Genomic DNA, 19,367 nt, shown 5'->3' with positions numbered 1-19,367 from the left:
TACTAACGCAACATAAACATTTACATTACAACATTACATTTCACCATGTATTTATTAATGACCCCGGCACCCCACCTGTAATACCTCATCGACCCAGTAGAGGGGCGCGCCCCACAGTTTGAGAGATGGCCAAAGAAATCTGTTCATGCAGGTTTAAGTTTAAAGTAAGACCCCCTAAAGCCACATTATTATCCCTTTTGTAACTGTTGATGGACCACAACAACCTATGGTTCATGCCATTCATGAAAGTTTTACACTGTATACATTGACTTGTAAAGAGAACATGAATTATAACTAAAAGTATTACTGTTCACAAATATTCCTAGATTTTGCAGTCTTACAAAACACATACAAAACACCAAAATGCATTGAAACAAAGGCATTGATCATTGATATCGTTTGATTGGCCAGTCAGTAAATAATTATATACAACAATACACATTTCAACCATGCTTCTTCACAATTTCTGTGGTTTGTTCGGCTAGAAGTAACTCTCCATCTTGACGTCATCTTGCACTTTTTCATTCGTGCCAGGCTTACTGGACAGAACCAGCTCCGTTTCATGGCTGGGGGAGGGGACAGGGATTTTGTTGATCTTGGCAAAGCTCTGACTAATATCCATGAATGTTTTATTTTTGGTCTCAGGGAGGACAACATGAAGGAAGATAGATCCAAAGACACAGACCACCACGAACACCAAGAAGGCAAACGATTGCAACTTCTCCTGCACAAACAGAAAACACAGAACTAGGAATTAGACAGATTTGATTCTTCTGTGTCGAGATACAGCATACATTTTCAGAAATAACTCTGTAAAAGGAATGTTAATATGTTAAAAATGTTAATATCAAGCACCAAGAATGACCAAAACTTCAAGAGTAAAATTAACTGAATTTAGATTTTCCAATTTTAGCATTGAAAGCATTTGATGATTTCTGCTCTCCCTCAAATCTGGCCATTTTTCAGCCATCCTAAACTCTTGGCAACTCCAGAGAGACGTGGTCTGCGGCATCTGCTTTGTCATCTGTGCGTGTCATGCTGTGAACGGCATAATATCCCCACGATTCTCCACTTAAAAGGTCCTACAGGCCGGTGTATGAGGGTATGTGCAAGTCAGAGGACATGTCCGCCTCAGACTTTGGAACAATGTAAGTCTGAACGCTAACCTTGTCCAGTGTGTTATGCCAATAATAGAGATTAGTGACAGATTTAAAAATACATACTGACTGATTACCCAGAGGGAGATTTAGAGTTGGAGAGAGGGTTTGTTTGTTTGTGTGTGTGTGTGTGTGTGTGTGTGTGTGTGTGTGTGTGTGTGTGTGTGTGTGTGTGTTTGTGTGTGTGGGAGGGGAGAGAGAGGGGGGGGGGGGGGGGGGGGGGGGGGGAGATATGAAGAGGAAGAGATTTTGCATGAGAGGACTTGCTGACCCCCACCAGTGTGTGTCTGAGCTATAATACCTTGCTCATGAGAGGACAAAACTCAAATGTGGCGCTATGGAGCTGGTATTAGAAATGCAGTGTCCAAACAACCATGACCTCAATGAAGAACTACTTACTGCTTTGATTTCGGCTGTTACATCATCACTGCTGTTAGTCTCTGACACCGTGTTCCTCTGTTGAGTGTATTTTATAACAGCACCAAAACAAAAAAAACAGAGCATCGTGAAAGGCCCTGACCCAGTTTCCATGTGGCCTCTGTGACGTAACGCTCATCTGCAAAGTTAGCAAGTTCCTTCCGAAAGCTATGCCTTCTTCTCCCAGTTGTCATAAGACACAAGCCATGCTACAAACGGGACATTTCTGTGTCTACTCCGTCTTTCATTAATCAAATTTGAGCAAGCCCCGTGGATTGAGGAGAATGAGACCGCCCCATCTTTGACGCAGGGATAAGCCTTTGATCTGCTATAGTGGCTCAGCTGGGTTCAGCTTGGTCCACACAAAAACAATTAGGCCTGCACACAAGGACTCATGAAGACTGAGTGGCTGCGGTCAAGCACAAACGTGAATTGTAATTTCATGTCTCATGTTCAAACACATGAGTGACAGAAAGAGAAGAGGTGGCACCTGCAGTTCTGGGGAACCATGTGTGTGGAGGGGACAAGACAGAACAGTGCAGAACTGGGTGAAATAGTACAGTACCAGACAGGACCGGACAATCTAGAAATGGATGGGATAGAACAGAACAGGAAGGAACAGGAGGGGATAGGAAAATATAGGACAGGAAATCAGTGGTCTATGAAAACAAACTTGACAGGATAATGTGCGGAATTTTGACCCATGCGTACGAACATTTTTTTGTTTTTTTGTGAGTAAAATCGCTGCAGTGAACACAACTTTATTGATTAAGTAATTCAAGGATTATTCCATAGTGACAGATGCAGCATGCTGTACACAGACAAACTGTAAACATCTTTACGATGCAACTACCAGAGCTCACTGGAGCGGAGGAGTAGTCACTCACTCAGCCTTCTCCAGTCGCCTCGCCTGGCAAATCTTCACCAACAACACATAACGACTGTGTAAATTAGCCAAGTCTGGAAATAAAGTCAGTGACAGCAGCTTGTACGATCACTCCGAGTCCTCATTATCAGTTCTAATAATAATGCCATGAGAAAATATCAGTAAATAAATAAAACTTCCTTCATTGGTTAGCATTTAATGTTGCAATAAGTTTGGAAGCAATTAGTCTGATTGCTGTAAACCTAAACACTACGGTGAGACTTGTGATGTTTATGTTGCACGGTAGATTTTCGGACACCAATGGAAGAATTAGGAAGGAACGAGTGTTCTTCCCATTGGTAGTCTGATTCCCCCGTAAAAAAACACTGATCAGCAGGCTTATGTTTATGCATCAACATTCATAATGTGCTTTGTATTGACCATTTATGGTTGTATGTGGGTGTGTAGAGGGCGGGGATGTGCCCTCATTTACAGGTTTTATAAATCTTTTTTTTTTTTCTTCGTACATGCATTTCCTCTTTTGGACTTATGCAAACATTTAGTGTGGAGCCTACGCACTGTTATATAAATGAGACCCCTGGGACATACGCCGCAGAACAACACAGTCTAAGATGGAGCAATGCAAGTTAGGTTAGGACAGGTCAGGCTAGTGCAGGGTACTGGTTTCTGGGGCAATAGTGAGTCATCATCGGTCATGAGGGTGTACACAGTGTGCTGTGGTGATGGTGGCTTATTTGCATTTGCGGGGGCTTTTATTGATTGCGTTGAATCTTCCCGGTGGGAGGCACACTCAAAGTCATGTGTCTGCGGTGCTTAAGAGACTGAGCTGTACATAAGATTACACCCTGGGCTGTTGTCATACATCAATGCTGTCAAATGGGAAAGACATATAATAATTTAAGTTATGGATCATACTTAGCTCCTATAATCCGAACTCATTAGCGACGTGTACAAATAACATGCAAACTCAGGATACTAATGCATGTGATTGGGTCGATGGCTCATTTGTTTTTTTGGATCATCAACAAACACCTATTGTTATTGTTCCATTCTATATTTTATAGTTTCAATAAATTACTTGTATGCCTACTGCATTTAGTTTTAAAGTAACTGGAGAAGCACAATGACCCTCCACACTTATCATTACATCACAACGGATAATTCCAATAAATTCATCATATATCATTGGTGTTCTGAAAAAAACATGCATCTCTAAAACATCAACTATTTTCATGAATTATTAAAAAAAAATCAAACCTCATTTGAAATTAAAAAAAATTATCAGAGATTCATGACTTCACTGGGCGTCACGCCATGCTGTAAAATGTTGGTTTGTGATTTCACAGCAATAAATTATTGAGAGACATAAAGAGGAGCTCATTCTTAATGTTGTAAACGGTAGTTAATAATCGCACCACAGGATTTAGAATCGGTTCTGGGGATTGTTTCATCAATCAATGTAATCTCCATTTCTCCTCAAAAGGACAACCCTCTGAGAGGTCACAGTTTATGGATTCAGAGAAGGTCGTCTTTGTCATGGAGACAGATAAAACTGAAAGAATCCCACATATATAGCCCTGTGATGTCCTACGTGAGAGTAATTGAGATGCCTCTGATAATGCATCTTTGTTCATTTTCATGAATGATCGCTGCCTGCATTATCAAGTGGAGTGAAGGCTAATGACATTTGCACTTGATTGTCACAGTTCCCATCTTTCTTTTGATCAATTTATTAATGGCATTCATTTGTCATGACATGTGAAAGGTACCATCAGTTCTGTCTTAAAGTTTGCTCATAGGCTGGGCACAACATTCCTCTTTTTCTATTATGTATTTATTATGTAGATTTGTAGAATAAAACACAGATCCAAACCAAGTAAAGGACAGTCTCAGAGATTTATGTAGAAATATGAAGCTAGTGTGGCAAACTGAAATGGGCTGCACGTGATGGATTGGTATTCATCAGAGTGCTATGATATCAAAATATGCCTCCATGGTGGTTAAAAGAGGGCAGCTGCTGCACTGCGATCAAATAACATGATTTCCTCATGGGAACAATGCAAGAGATTACTGTGCCAAGAATCAATGTTGTATTATATATATGACTATTACTACAATGCTCCACTTTGACAAAAAATAAAAATGCATTTATATTCACCTTGGGATAGGAAACGGGGGGTTTTGCCTTCACCTTTGATTTGCTTCAATGGATAAATAGTCCTTTCCAAACTGTGCCGATAATGAGAATAAAGTGTGATAATTCACACTAATGTATGGCTTATTGTCTACACGACTGTTAACACGGCTGCTTCCCCAAGCTTTTAGTAAGAAGCATCCTGAAGTGGAGCGACAATCCCAAACAGAGCAACAGTGTCTATAAGCAGCAACACAGAGAATGTGGCACAGAGCTTCTGGTCGGAGGAGAGACGCGACAATGCACAAAACCTTTTACAAGTCAAAATAACTGCAGATCACAGTAGCCAATGACAATTCAGGAATAAAACATCAAAAGCTTCAACAATGTTTCTTCTTCTTTCTGTCTCATGGCAAATTGCCCCCTGAGATGTACCCCTATGAACATAACAATGCATTACATTGTGCCGGTAGAAAGAGACAAAGAGAATTAAAACCTCTGAAAGTGGTCGGCAATAAATCACTTCATGAGCTTTAGTTCAACTTAAATAATTTATGCCTGAGGCCCAAAGGCGGGGTTAGGGGTCTGTCCCTCTACGATGCTTTTACCAGTACATGTCTGTGTCCAGGGGCCCGTTGTTTTATAATCTTTCAATGTCTGTGGCCTAGCAGCTATTCATTATTTGATTATTTTTTATTTTACTTGCCTCAATGAATAAGCAATTTAAAAGTTTCTAAACCAACCCCTGCAGAACCCAGAGTTACAGCTCAGTGGTGGTTTGTCATGGAGGTGGAAGGATGTGAAGACGCAGCGGTGAAACGTCTGAACTGGGGTCAGAGCTGGTTTCAGGTGCCAGTCAGCAACCAGTGAGTCTCTGCTGTGATCCTGTGTTAATGGAAGAAAGTGGGCCAAAACCCCAATCTACAAAGACAACTGCAATATCTTTGGTACTGGATGGCTAAAAATAACTTTTCGTCTCTTTCTCTCTTCCACACACTTGTCTGCTTAGCTCCCGCACTCCTTCCCCTGCCGTTAACGGCGGCTTGTGATCTTTGTCTCCTCCTTAATTGGTACATGTTATAGCCCGGTCGACAGAAATGAGTATCACATGCTTGTGTCAGAGCATCGTGTGCAAGCAATTGGTTAAAGAAATCTCCAGGGTACCCTTACAGTGTAAGTGTTTGTATCTTGACACCTCCGCTTTCGGGATAACACACACACATCTGTTCCTCGTCTGATTAATCGGCAGCTAAGCCATCAAATACAGAATACTGGTGAGAGTGCCGGTATGTGTTGCTCCTGGTAAGCGGATCGGTTTTCTTGGTATATTTTTGTGCCCTGTTTCATCTATGACAATTGACTGATCCTGTTAGAATAACAACCTCTGAGAAATGGCCCTGCGTGTGTTTGATATGCCCTTTTCAGCTATTTCAGGTCTCTCTTTTTTCTCCCACACATGACCCTCTGGTGCAGCTGGCTGGACAAAATTAGGTTTGTCTGTCGGCGCCCAGGAGAAAACAAGCAGAAGACATTTGACGGAAGGTCAACCCAACATCCGTACAATGTCCAGCATGCCGCAAGCAAAGATTCACTTTAACCCCAAACTTCTGTCCTGACTTTTGTCACGCTCTTATGCCGTGTTCACACCAAAACAGTTGCGAAATATTCGCGCATCCAGATTACATGTTAAGTCAATGCACAGCCGCGTTAGGTTGCGAAAAAGCGGATTTTTCGCCGGGCGTCGCGATAGAGGCGAAACGGCGTTGCGAATATTCGCAACTCCGCTTTTCCGCTTTTTCGCCGGCGTTCAAATATTTCAACTCCAGCGAATAATTTGCATGACGCGGAGTTGCGAAAGCCAATCAGCGTTGAGAAGCTCCACCCGGCATCACTGCCGTTACTGAATGAAACTGCTGGCCCACTGAAGGAGCGCTGGAAACGGCTTCACTCAGACACTCGTCCTGGAGGAGTCGGAGCTGTGTGCGACTACGGATAATGTTATGAACCCAGACACGGGGGCGGTTGATGTTCCGACGTGTGTGGGACTTCCTCAACAAGTATAAAGCAGAACTAGAGGTTAATTCAATGCTGAATGGCGGAAATAGTAAATGCTTTCACAAACACGGAGATAGAAGCTCCGCCCGGCATCACCGCCGTCCTGCCGTTACTGAATGAAACTGCTGGTCTGCTGAAGGAGCGCTGGAAGCAGCTTCATTCAGACACTCGTCCTGGAGGAGTCGGAGCTGTGTGTGACTACGGATAATGTTATGAACCCAGACACGGGGGTGGTTGATGTTCCGACGTGTGTGGGACTTCCTCAACAAGTATAAAGCAGAACTAGTGGTTATTTACCTGGTGGATGAAGGCAATAGTAAATTTTTTCAAGACACAGAGATAAGCCCCGCCCCCTTTCCCCAGTGATGGTTGCGATAAAACGGATTAACCACATAGAGCGAATTTTTCACCTGCGGCGCGATATAGGCGAAGTGGCGTTGCGAAAATTCGCAACTGTTTTGGTGTGAACACGGCATTACTCTCTATGAACATGTCCTTCACGTTACTGTACGAGTAACAATGCATGTGTGTGTGTGTGTGTGTGTGTGTGTGTGTGTGTGTGTGTGTGTGTGTGTGTGTGTGTGTGTGTGTGTTTTTGCTGGAACATAGATTGCTTCAGGAATGAGTTTGAAAACCCGGAAATGAGTTGGCATTTGTGTACTTTGGGTTCCCTCGTCTCAAAGTAAATGGGTTTTTGGTTTGATGCCTGAAATAAGGTCTTTGATTAACACAAGTTTGAGCGATTTTAACGCTTTGTTTGTATGATATACAATTCTTCCCTCTGGAGAATTGTGAAGCTTATAAAGTCTTTAAAAAGGCGGTTGCTAACAAGTGGCTCAATGAGACTAAAATCGTCATCCTGATGACAAGCCTGCCATTACAGCTTTGTTGTGTAAAGACGCGCTCATGTGAAGATGATGTAGTTTGTTTATTGACTGACATAAGCGTTTTCCTTCTGCCAATTGAATTCACGCTTCAATAATCATAAAAGTGTTCATTTGTAAAAATCATCTTGCTGAACAAAACGTGTGAGTTTCATAAGAATTTGTTGGCAACAGATCTTACTTTCACTAATCCAACATCCAATGGAACAATCCCATTGGCTTTTTGTCGAGGGAACCAGTGTGATGCTAACAACAACATTACTTCCCTGCAAAACTCTATTGTTAGAATAAACTGGGAAATGTGGACCTGTCACACACCCTCGCTTAACTCAATGACATCGTTTAGTGATTTGTTTACAACAACCACGTCGTAATCTTAATCTGTGTCTGTAGTTCGAGAAGGTGCAACTAACATCATTCACGGTGGTTTAGCATTTCTATATGATATAGTAGCTGCAGCAGTAAAAGTATTCCATTAATAACATGAGCTACAATTTTTAAAATTGCAAGAACAGAAATGAGAAAGTGTTCACCCCATAAATGCATCTGTAACTGAGACAGGTGTACAGTAATATAATGTAATTATAATAGCCTGCATAGGTCCCTCACATCAGCTTTATTGTTGAATACAGCGTAGTCATTTGTTGATGAATTTCAAAGTCCTTGCTTCTGTTTTCAGAATTTAACAAGGTTACACCCAGTGCTAATGTCGTTTGAGCTTATCCTCAGCAGAGTGTGAAACTGAATCCTGCTTTCAAAAGTCCTGATAAATGCCGAGGCTAAATGCCTGCATTCAGCTGCAATGACTAGAGGTCAGACTCTATTTTTAGGCACAGAGGAGTGTAAAAAAATGCAATTCAAGATTAAGAATGCAGATAAGGCAAACAAAACGGCAATAGCCTCTGGGTTAAACAAATTCCCAGCAGTCAGAATGGTTTAGGAGAAAATACAAGCAGAATAATTACATACATATTAGGCTTAATATAACACCATAGTCTATCTATAAGCTTGTATGATTAACATAAGCAGGTGAGTGCACCAATGCACCCAACAAGTATCTGAATATATTCAAGCATTATATATTCTATAATATCTGGTGCCTCAGTACTAAATATATTGAAAGTCACATGCAATTACTCAAAGGGTATTACTAAACAGAGACATATGCAGGTATATATTTGCCAGTATTAACTCTTCTGCCTCTCAGAGCTTTGAAGCTTGCATGTTTTCCTGCATTCAGTTTAAGTCAGCCAATGTTTTGAAGGGTATGTTGAAGGTGCTTTAAAAAAGAAAAAGCAATCTACTGTTCCCGAGGTTGGAGTTATAATCAGGTATGTAATACATTATGTGTGTACCTTACTGTATGTATTCATTCAATCATGCCTAAAGACAAACTTATCAACCTGCTCCTTCCACAAAGAGTAAAGTATAGTTTGTGAACAGCAACCGACGAGCCCCGGCTCGTTCTGCAAAGGCCACAACAAAAAAGTAAAGAGGTGCTTCTAAGAAGTTGAGAAAACCACAGGTTTAGAAGAGCATGGACTTCAGCAAACATATCTATATTTTTTCAACTCACGAAGATTGAAATGTCAAATGCCATTAGGATCTTATGAGGGACAAGTGGGATATTATGACCAAGGGCAAAGTTCTGCCTCTATAAAAAACTGAACCAAACAATGTTCTTGGCACAGAGAGCAATTATAAGGCCGACAGTAGAACTTCTCTTTTACAATGAAATATCAAATTGAATAGGTTATTGTAAAAACATATAATCTGCCAAGTTTAATAATGTTTCTCTCTGACTTTCTTTTGATGGTTTCAAGATTTTTTTAAATCACTAAATTAATGAATATTAACAATGGTTGCACCTGTAACTATTTGTATATGAAATTGGTCATTCATAGTAATGAATTATCACCTGTCTCTGCAGTTTGATGAAGTGTTTTAGCATCATTTAATTCAATGATTTGCTTTTGCAGCCCTCAATTTTACTGTTGTGATTCACTCTCATCCGCATCATTTTTGGCAGTACAGCAGGAAGCTTTTCAAGGCAAAATAAACACTGTACTCCACCTGCACAGAGCAAAAGTCAAATGGACGAAGTAAGCAGCTGGTGAACATAGTGCAGCATTTAGAAACTAAAGGGCCAGATATTTCCCTCAAGAGTTGGTAGGTACCAAAAACAGAGCTAAAATAAGAGTGAATCACAAACGTGACACACACACACACACACACACACACACACACACACACACACACACACACACACACACACACACACACACACACACACACACACACACACACACTGCTTACATTCATATAAAACCAATACATGTGCAAGTTCTATAGTAGCACAGTGCGATTCAAAACCAGACAGCTCAAACACCAAACTATTCCTACAGTAAGACAACTACTCAGTAGTAGTACTACTAAGTAGAGAGAGTGTGTTAAAAAGACAGAGAGACATCTAGAGACATGTTAAAGAATTCAAACAGCAGATAAAGTCTACTCAGTGAACCACTTAGCTGAAGACCTTGTGTACTGCAGAGAAACAGAAAGAAGAAGAATGCATCACTTAGAGGAAATGAGCACATAGAAAAATCCAGATGTGACCTTTTCACACAAAAGTCTCACATTGATTTCTCCTCCCTGCTAGTCAATAACAACCTCTATACTTGTCTATCTATGGTATACTCTATAAATAGATAGAGCTTATTTTTACTATACGGTATTAATACAAATGTAGTGTCTAGAGCAGGGGTTACTAATAGGTGGTTCGGGTCCAGACCCAGATGACCTTGTAGGTGGACCTACAACCAATAGATTATTGAGAATTATTTAATTTTGACGAAGCGCTTTTATTTTCACGAGTGCAGCTTTTCTAGAGAGAAGAGATCAAAATCAAAGTTATTTCACATAGCGTTCTCCAAAAAGAAAAACCTTTAACCAAGAATGAACAGACTCTTGTTTGTTCATTCTTCCCTTGGGCAGTTCAGAACCAGTGTGTCTCATATGTTCAGAGACCGTGGCGATTATTAAAAGAGGCAGTGTGAAGCTCCACTACGAGACGAAGCACAAATGTACCCACTCACATCTGAAATGAAGGCACAGAAAAAAACAATCTAACTACCCAGTATGATCGATCGACCAGATTCCTAACACATTTATTCACTGCCCAATAAGGATGTTAACTGGGAGAGGAATAGAGCTGGTTATTTTTAAGCACAGATAAGTGTAAAAATGCAATAACCTCCTATTTCTAACACATTTATTCACCGCCCAATAAGGATGTTACCAGAGAGAGGAACAGAGATGGTTCCAATAACCAAAGATAAAGTCCCTAAACACAGTTTTCTCTCTTTTTAGAAGATGAGAATATAATATCGTGGCTTTACATCACTTTACATCCGAATTAACTGAATTCAAAGCTGCAGGACAATTCAGGTCAGTTCATTCTTCTCACATTAAGTACTTTGATTTAACTTTCTTTGTTTGATTTGACAGTCACTCGTTGACTACATGCAGACGTTGATACAACTGCTAGGCTATGTCAATATGGGACTAAATCTCATTGTAATGAATTATCACCTGTCTCTGCAGTTCCCCAACAACTCAAGTTAGACATTACCATGATGTTCTGGCGTGTTCCTGCGTAGTCCGTGAGGGTTTAGGGCTGTTCCACTGTAAAATCGTTGAGTGCTTGAGGGCTCTCTTGCAGTTTGTAAGTTTCAATTAGATTTCAATACCCACAATTCATAGCATTGTGACGCCCACAGGTTCAGCCTCGCATATTCAATTTACAAAGAAACATTAGTATGAAGCATGAAATCAGAGGTTATTGAGTCTGTTTTGACCAAAACGAGTACACAGATTTTTAACAATTACCTCTCGCCTCGTAGGGCAAGAGCCTGGAATTCGTTCAAATCAGGCAGTAAACAACCCCAAATAAAAGAACATGATTTGGTGTTATCAAACATGTAGTACCATTTCAAACCCTTGCACTCACAGCTATTTACCCAGGCGACGTCAGTTAATACGTCCCTGAGGGTTGAAGGTTGAGGGCATTGGGATTGGGCCAAAGAGAGGGAAAATGAAGCTCAAGGCCGTGGAGGAGACGATGAATACAGAATTCACATATAGGCTGTAGTGCACTTTTTCCCCAAGCAAACGTCTCTTGTTCTTCAGCCTAATAAAACCCCTCCGTAACGAGCAAATGCACATAATCTGGATCATTATCTTGTCTACAGATTTTCAACGCAGATCATATAAATCCTCTGGGCTGCTTGTTGATTGCGTCGGCTTCACTTACACAAAGTCCCTAGTTTGTCTATCCTTTTTCCCAGCTTGTCTAATTTTGTTTACAGTAGCTCTCATAAAAGAGCAATTGTTTGTGTTGCTCCCATGAGACAGTCTTTAACAAGTCGTGGGAATAATGGGAGTATCAACAGAGTAAATCTGCTGATTTAGATCTTCATCAATTAAAACACGGGGCATTAACCGTGAACAAAGTCCTCTGGTGATAAGCACACCTCGGAACCTGCTTGTAATAATAGAAAGGGATTATGCGGTCAATTGCATTTTTGTAATGGAACTTCAATCAGATCGTATTCAGCACAGAGATGCATTTAACATTCTCACTGTGTGGTTAGACCTCTTGGGAGGGGCTATATCAGCTGCCCACTCGCATGATGGACACTATTCAAAGTATTCACACATGCTGCACAAAGTGGCACACATTTATAATTGCTGTAGCAGCATGCAAATTATGCTCTCGTATGTTGTTCTTCTGACGGGATATGACAAATGTGCTACTCCATGTAGGTGGGTCATAACAAAATACTGTTCTCCAACCCCCCCTGTTACCAAACTGCTATCTGACCTTGGTGTTGTCGGACACCCTCAATCAACATCATTTTGAGAAAGTGCAAAAGAAAGTGTTGTTGCTGAAGAAGGCCTTGCCTTTGGCCTTGACCGGCAAACTGCAGATTGTCTTGGTCCACAAGTTTGTTCCAGAGCTGTCCGGGATGTTCCTTCAAGCTGAGTCTGCTGTAGTGCCCACTGTGATGAGTTCTTCCCATCTCTGCATGTCAATGGAGCTGGGCGTGCACCACTAATCTCAGCCATATTCTAAAGAAGAATGTAAATCCGCTCCTGTCTGTTCAGTGTGTTTGCGTTGCTTAGTATCTGATCACTGACTATGGTCTGGCCCGAGAAAAGCTAAGGACATAAGGAAATGACAGAGATAGGTCATGTATAGTGATGATTCTTGACACCTTTTCTGTTCAATTTGAATTATCCTTAATAAATTAAACTAAATGTGCATTCGTATTCAGACATCAGTTTATAGGACTTAAATACACAATTACAAATGATCTAATTAGAATGTGATAAAATATTATAGCTTTTTTTGCATTACAATTAAGTAGCTAATTTCCTTTTAAGAGACGTTGCCAATATGTAGTGCTCGACATCTGTGGGATTAAAATCCCAAAGTGCAAACATGGTAAGAAAGGCTAATAAAATATACATTACGGAAATTGCTGTGCAAAAAGGTAAAGGCCAGCTCAATGTAAGCCAACTTTTTATTGGCACAAAAACGGCTACACAATGTGAACACACAAACAAATTTGGTGATATATAGTCCTATAAAAAAGTATTAAATAAATAAAAGACTGAAACATATCAAATAAAATACCTGGCTTTGTGACCGTCTGTCTATCAAAATACTCTTGTGTATTTCAGCACCCGGGACAGCGCCGAACCCACTCATAATAATTAGTGTTGATGCATTAAGAATAACGTGGGATTACTTTTTCTTATTTCATGGGGAATTTGTTTGTTTTTCATATTAAAAAATATATAAAACCCCAAAAACTGATACAACTATAATAATAATAATAATAATAATAATAATAGACTTAATTTTTAAAGGCACTTTTCTTTCAAAAGAAACTCAGCGTGCCACAGAGCCAATATATAGTAAAACAAATAAAAACATAGTTAAAGCAACCCCTAATAAAAAAAAATTCAAAAGATAATAGCTGACAATGAATCAACACAAGTAAAAAAAAATGCCTTCCTGAATAAAAAGGTTTTTAGGACAGTCTTAAAAGAGTTCAGTGTCTGAGTTGCCCTTAGGTGGTCAGAGAGACCGTTCCAGAGTTCTGGCGCTGCCGAGCAAAAGGCCCGGTCGCCCATTGTGCGGAGCTTGGTGTGGGGGACCCGGAGGAGCGAGCGGTTTGTAGTTCTGAGGGTGCGGGTGGAGGTTTGGGGAGTATTGAGTTATTGTAGGTAGGGAGGTGAATGTCTATTTATGCATTTATGGGTGAGGACTGTAGTAGGACTTTGTAGTCAATCCGGAATGAGACAGGGAGCCAGTGTAGTGAGTGCAGAATGGGTATTATGTGTATTTTCGGACTCTCTTCAGGATACTGGCAGCGCTGTTTTGGATGTATTGTAGTTTCTGGATGTCCTTGCCAGTGATCCCCGTGAACAGTGAATTACAGTAGTCCAGTCTTGAGGAGATAAAGGCATGGACGAGCTTCTCTGCATCTGACAGGGTTAAAGTGGGGCGGAGTTTGGAGATGTTTTTGAGATCGTAAAAGGAGGTTTTGCACAGGTATTTGATATGGTCAGTAAAGGTCAGGGGAGGGTCAAACCAAACTCCCAGATTAGTGACTGTGGAGGAGAGGTGTAGGACCTGACGGTCAAAGGTGAGATGAGTTATGGAGGGTGACTGAACCTGGTGTGGAGTGCCAACAAGGAGGGAGTCGGTTTTGCTGTTGTTTAACTGGAGAAAGTTGTTGCTCACCCACGCTTTTATTTCCCCAAGACAGGCGGTGAGACATGACATGGCTGCAGAGGGGCAGTTTTGATGTAAAGCTGGGTGTTGTCAGCATAACAGTGGAAGGACATCCTGTGTCAGCTGACGACACGGCCGAGGGGGAGCATATAGATAATGAAGAGGAGGGGGCCGAGGACCGACCCTTGTGGAAAACCACAGGAGACAGGGAGCAGTCTGGACTTGCATCTTCCCAGTGAAACATAGTCAGTTTACTTCAGTGAGTATAAATTCCGTACAGATTTTGAACATAAAATAGCAGACATTAATCATATTGCAGTATGAAGTAAACTGGTAGGGATTTCACACACAGCCTATGAGTGAACAGTCTGAATGAAAAGTGAAAACCTCGAAACACCCAGAGGACCGCAAGAAGGCAAATGGGATCGTCAAAGACTATTCTGCCTGCTGCCGTTTGGCAGACGCTACCGCAGCATCCGGTCCCGGACCATCAGGCTCGGGGACAGCTTCATCCCACAGGCCATAAGACTGCTGAGCTCATGAGCTCTCGAACTCAACACATTTAATCTACACCGCACTAGTGCACATTACCCTTATACTTTTATTAGCTTTTCATACCTACCGAGGTACCAATATCCTTAAACCCAATTCTAAATGTAATCTAAATTGTACAAACACTATGTTTTATTAAGATGGGGCTTCAGTAAAAAGATCGTAAAGTGAAAAACTAAAAAATATAAGTGTGAAAGCAAGAGTCCGAGAGTACTGTGAAGCAAAAGAAAGAGAGAGGGAGAGGCAAGTCAGAGACAGAGGAGGTAAAATGAGAGGAGGCAGTGATGCGGAGCCGCCTGGAGCAACAGTCAGGTTTTAGAGGTTGAAAGAGGAACCTGTAGTTTCCAGGAAAAACATTCCAGGGTCAGACACTAATACTACCTTCCATCTGAAACGGTTGTAGGTTCTTATAATACTCTAAAGACTAATTTGCCCCCATAAAGACTTGTTCTACCTCGACACTTCAAAGATGCTCATTTTGGCGATTTAATACCAGAAAGTGTGCATTCCACAATAAAGAGCCACTTCCGTTTTAACATCACTGCTTTTTATTGCTCAGTGTATTTTCTTATTTACGTCTGTACTGGCTGGAAAAAACACACCTTAAAGCATCCTTACTTAAACCAAAAAAAGGAACAATTCTATTATTTCGATAGCAACAAACAACTACAGCACCTATAGGGCTTTGAAAGTGCTTCTGTGTCTTTGTCAGCTTTCCTGTCACATCTCACGTTTCACCAGTAACACCTTGCTTACAAGGCCGAGCAGCAAAAGCAGCATGTCAGCAGCACAACAATCAGTGCCCACACTGGATCTTTACAGTACTGCTGGGTGCTCTGACAGAGCCCACAACCCAATACCAAGGTCACGTACTGAAATCAATCTGCATAAGAAAGAAACTAACTTGAAAAACATCTGAAGCATAACAAATATATAAATTGAAGCAGAAGAGGCTAAGACATCCTGACTCTAATTCCCAAATATGGCCCAACCTATAAAGAGACTTGATATCCCCGTTACAGGATGTTGCGCTGCCAATATATTGCAATTATGTGGTAAAAATCTCACAGATCACCACACTAACAAGGGAAATAAAAGCTGTGCTTTATAATCACAGTATAGTTATTAAAGCAAAGGCCCAACATCAACAACACACTGCTGTGCCTCACTGCTCTGCAACCCAAGGTGGTGATCTCACTGGCTCACAGCAATCAAAGCAGTATTTCCATATCTCGTATTGTTAAGTCAGGTCTGACTTTAAAAGCACATTTCACCAAAGCTCAGAGGACTAGAGCGAATTTCCATTACATTTAGTTGAACAAGTATGAATCAATGAAGAACATCTGTCACAGCTTGTTTGTATAATCCAGTGTTGGTTTTCAATTTGCTAAAAAGGAACAAAAAATGCCACACATGTTCCGTCAGAAACACTCTGATCATTAAGATAATAGCATTAGTGAAAAACCTGAACATTAGTCACTGTCCAAAGACAACCATTAGAGCTCAATAGTTTCATATAATTAAAATATAAAATAAAAATAGCAAGTGTGTTGACGAATGAGAGGTGGGGATGCTGGTGGAGACCAGGCAGCCACTGTAAGGATTAATCTGTAATGGCAACGGCTGAAGTGACAAACATAGATGACTTACTGTGTGTGTGTGTGTGTGTGTGTGTGTGTGTGTGTGTGTGTGTGTGTGTGTGTGTGTGTGTGTGTGTGCAATGCTTTATTTTAGAAAAGTGTCACTCACATCGACGTTCTAAAACCTGACCCCAAAACTATTGTGTACACGTGCATACAGTTAGGTGAGGTAACTCACTTGAATGAATGGGAACAGGAGGCCAACGGCAAAGTTGGACAGCCAGTTTACGATGCCAGCGATCATGAAGGCGGCGGGCCGGTAGGACTGTTCAAACAGTTCTCCGGTCAAGATAAATGGGATGCCACCTGACAGAGAAGGAAGCAGAGCATTAGTTATAACAACCCGCTGATTGATAACAGAAACCAACAGCTCTGAGCGTTAAGTATTCTGTGCTTACATACCACAGGAAGTGTAAATAGATTGTTCATTGTTTAATCCTACTGCAGGGTGAACATTACACCTCTTAATATTGCTTATGTGTCATAATATGCTTCTAGCACTGTATACTTATAAGCACTAATAAAATATAACTTAATACCCTTTATGGCATTGTCCCTTATAATTAGGGTTGGGTACCGAGAACCGGTGCCAGTATAGCACCGGTTCCAACACGTCCGGTACCTACCGGACCGAAAAGCAACGCAGATTTCGGTGCTTCCTTCCGGTGCCTGAGCCGATTTAAATACTTTTGTTTTTTTTGCATTACTCTGTAAAGTTGCACGGTATATAGATACTAAAAAGGTAGCGCGGTGCCCGCACGCTAAAAACGGTTGTTAAAATAGCGCGGATCTGAGCGCTCTCGCTGCTCTGCTCTCTGTCCGCCTGCATGCAGAGCGGGGCTCGAGGGGGCGGGGCTTCCAGCGCTCACACACACAGTGCGCGCACACAGAGATCGCTGCAGACACGAGCACGAGCTTTTGAACGTCCGTCCTCAGCTTGATGGAACAAATCTCTCCAGTTGATATGAATGATGACGTGTCGTCCAGTAAAGCAGCAGTTTTAGGATCCAACAGTGTCTGAGTTCTGTTGCACACGATCCCATCAGGCCACCTGATTGGACTGGTGTCTATTCTTTTTTTAAATATATATTTTTATAGTTTGAAGTTAAAAGGTTTGAAGCTGTAGTTTGAAGCGTGTTTTGTATGTACTTATTTATTTTTACCCATCCCTACTTATAATGACATATAAGGCCACGCATCATAATACTTCATAATTACTGGTCACACACTGACATTTCTTTTTGCAAGAATCATAAAGTATTATAATTCCCATAGTTGTTTTATTATGATCGTTTTCTAATGCATTATATTCAGTGTTGCATTATAATGTTATTATAAGTGAAGTGAAAATATATCATCAAAAATGTTCAAAAACACACAAAGTATGTTTATCATGCATTATGCGTCATTGAAGAGGCTTTGTGTTCATATTATCATATATATTCATACAAGGCACGATGGTGTGAACAAGTTCAAATAGGAGGTGATGTTTAATCTCTTCGATATTATCTTGTGTTCTTCTCGCCCTCCTCGTGTAATGAATAGTCGTACGTGTCTGGCCCTTTAAATCCACATTCCATAGTCCTATTCAATTCCCTCAACACATAATCCAGTTCATCAGATAAAGCTCATATTACCGTTTCAGGCCACTACGGAGATACAATCACCACATTTATTTCACTGAATTGAAATCTTAGTTGTCTATGAGTTTGACTTGTAAAAAGAAAATAAACACTTTTCAAACTTTCTTTGACTCTTAGAATACAACTTTAAAAGCAACTTAATACACAACTTTTGCATATGCAAAATTACTTCAATCTTAAAATCTCTGCTGATAATTCAAAAAATATAAATAAAAATGATGATTTGTAATCATCTAATGCCAACTGTTGGTGCATTTTGAAAAGTGTAGTAAAACAAACACCTAAATATTTATTTTATGAGGTTTTCTTTCCACTATTCTGAAACATTATCATTAATATCTTGACATACTGCAACCACAGTTTAAATATTGTAATATGGTGGCCCACTTGTTGAAAGTGAAAAATTCCTCGGGCCTTTCCCCGAGTACAATGTGCAACCAACATTTCCAAACCCCCGAGAGCAGGGCCCTATTCCTCGTACCTGGCTTACCGAGTTAGCTGGATACTTTTCAGGATAAGATGACACAGGTCAGGCTTTTCGGTTCCACGAAGCAAGTTTGGAAAAATCACCATAGCAACACATCCAAATCCCTTAACCTGCTCCAGCGCAGGGTTAACTGAAAATCACTGGATAAGATGTCCACTCCCACTGGACAAGAAAGGCAGCTCCCTTTCTCATTGATAAAAGAGCAATATTAGTTATATTAGTTTTATAGGGAGAGAGTTCTTCGAGATAAGCAATCATGATGATTTCCTGTACGAGCGCTATCGATTCTGCCGAGACCTCATCAAACCGTACATTTAAAACCACATGGCGCAGCCGAGCATTGACCGTCTCACATACTGTATGCAGACTGGATCACAGAGTGTCTCACAGACTTGATCATAGCGTTGAGCTTTTTTGGACGTGGTACATGGATGTAGTGTCTGCGATGCGGAGAACATCGGGAAAGCCCCTGCTTGGCGTGCTGTTCGTAACGTTTATTTAGCGCTTAAGAAACTTATGAATGTGTTAAAGCACTCATAATTATATGACAGTGTTATTAGTTCGCCGTACATATCATTATATGAGAAAATTATTAAGGTGGACTCATGATAAGAATACAGAGAATCACACACAATTCCTTTTCACTGCTTCAATTGATTGAATTTCTGATTATGAATAATAGATACATACTGATCATACAGATTCAA

The 19,367-nt window shown here is 40.8% G+C and overlaps 1 protein-coding gene across 1 annotated transcript in view; it reads right to left on the bottom strand.

Moving 5' to 3' along the window:
• Positions 1–481: 481 nt before the first annotated feature.
• The window catches only part of slc2a9l2 (solute carrier family 2 member 9, like 2), a gene marked incomplete at both ends in the record, with an annotated part of 85,823 nt that continues 66,937 nt past the window's right edge, over positions 482–19,367 (bottom strand). The window contains 2 exons of the mRNA XM_079218757.1: positions 482–724; positions 16,709–16,836. Of these exons, the coding sequence (XP_079074883.1) occupies positions 482–724; positions 16,709–16,836 (371 nt within the window). The remainder of the gene's footprint in view (positions 725–16,708; positions 16,837–19,367) is intronic.

Source organism: Taurulus bubalis, assembly GCF_910589615.1.
Source record: "Taurulus bubalis genome assembly, chromosome: 5".
In the NCBI taxonomy this organism is placed as follows: Eukaryota; Metazoa; Chordata; class Actinopteri; order Perciformes; family Cottidae; genus Taurulus; species Taurulus bubalis.
Note: the sequence above shows the minus strand (reverse complement) of the source record. Positions and strands in the feature narration are given on the sequence as shown.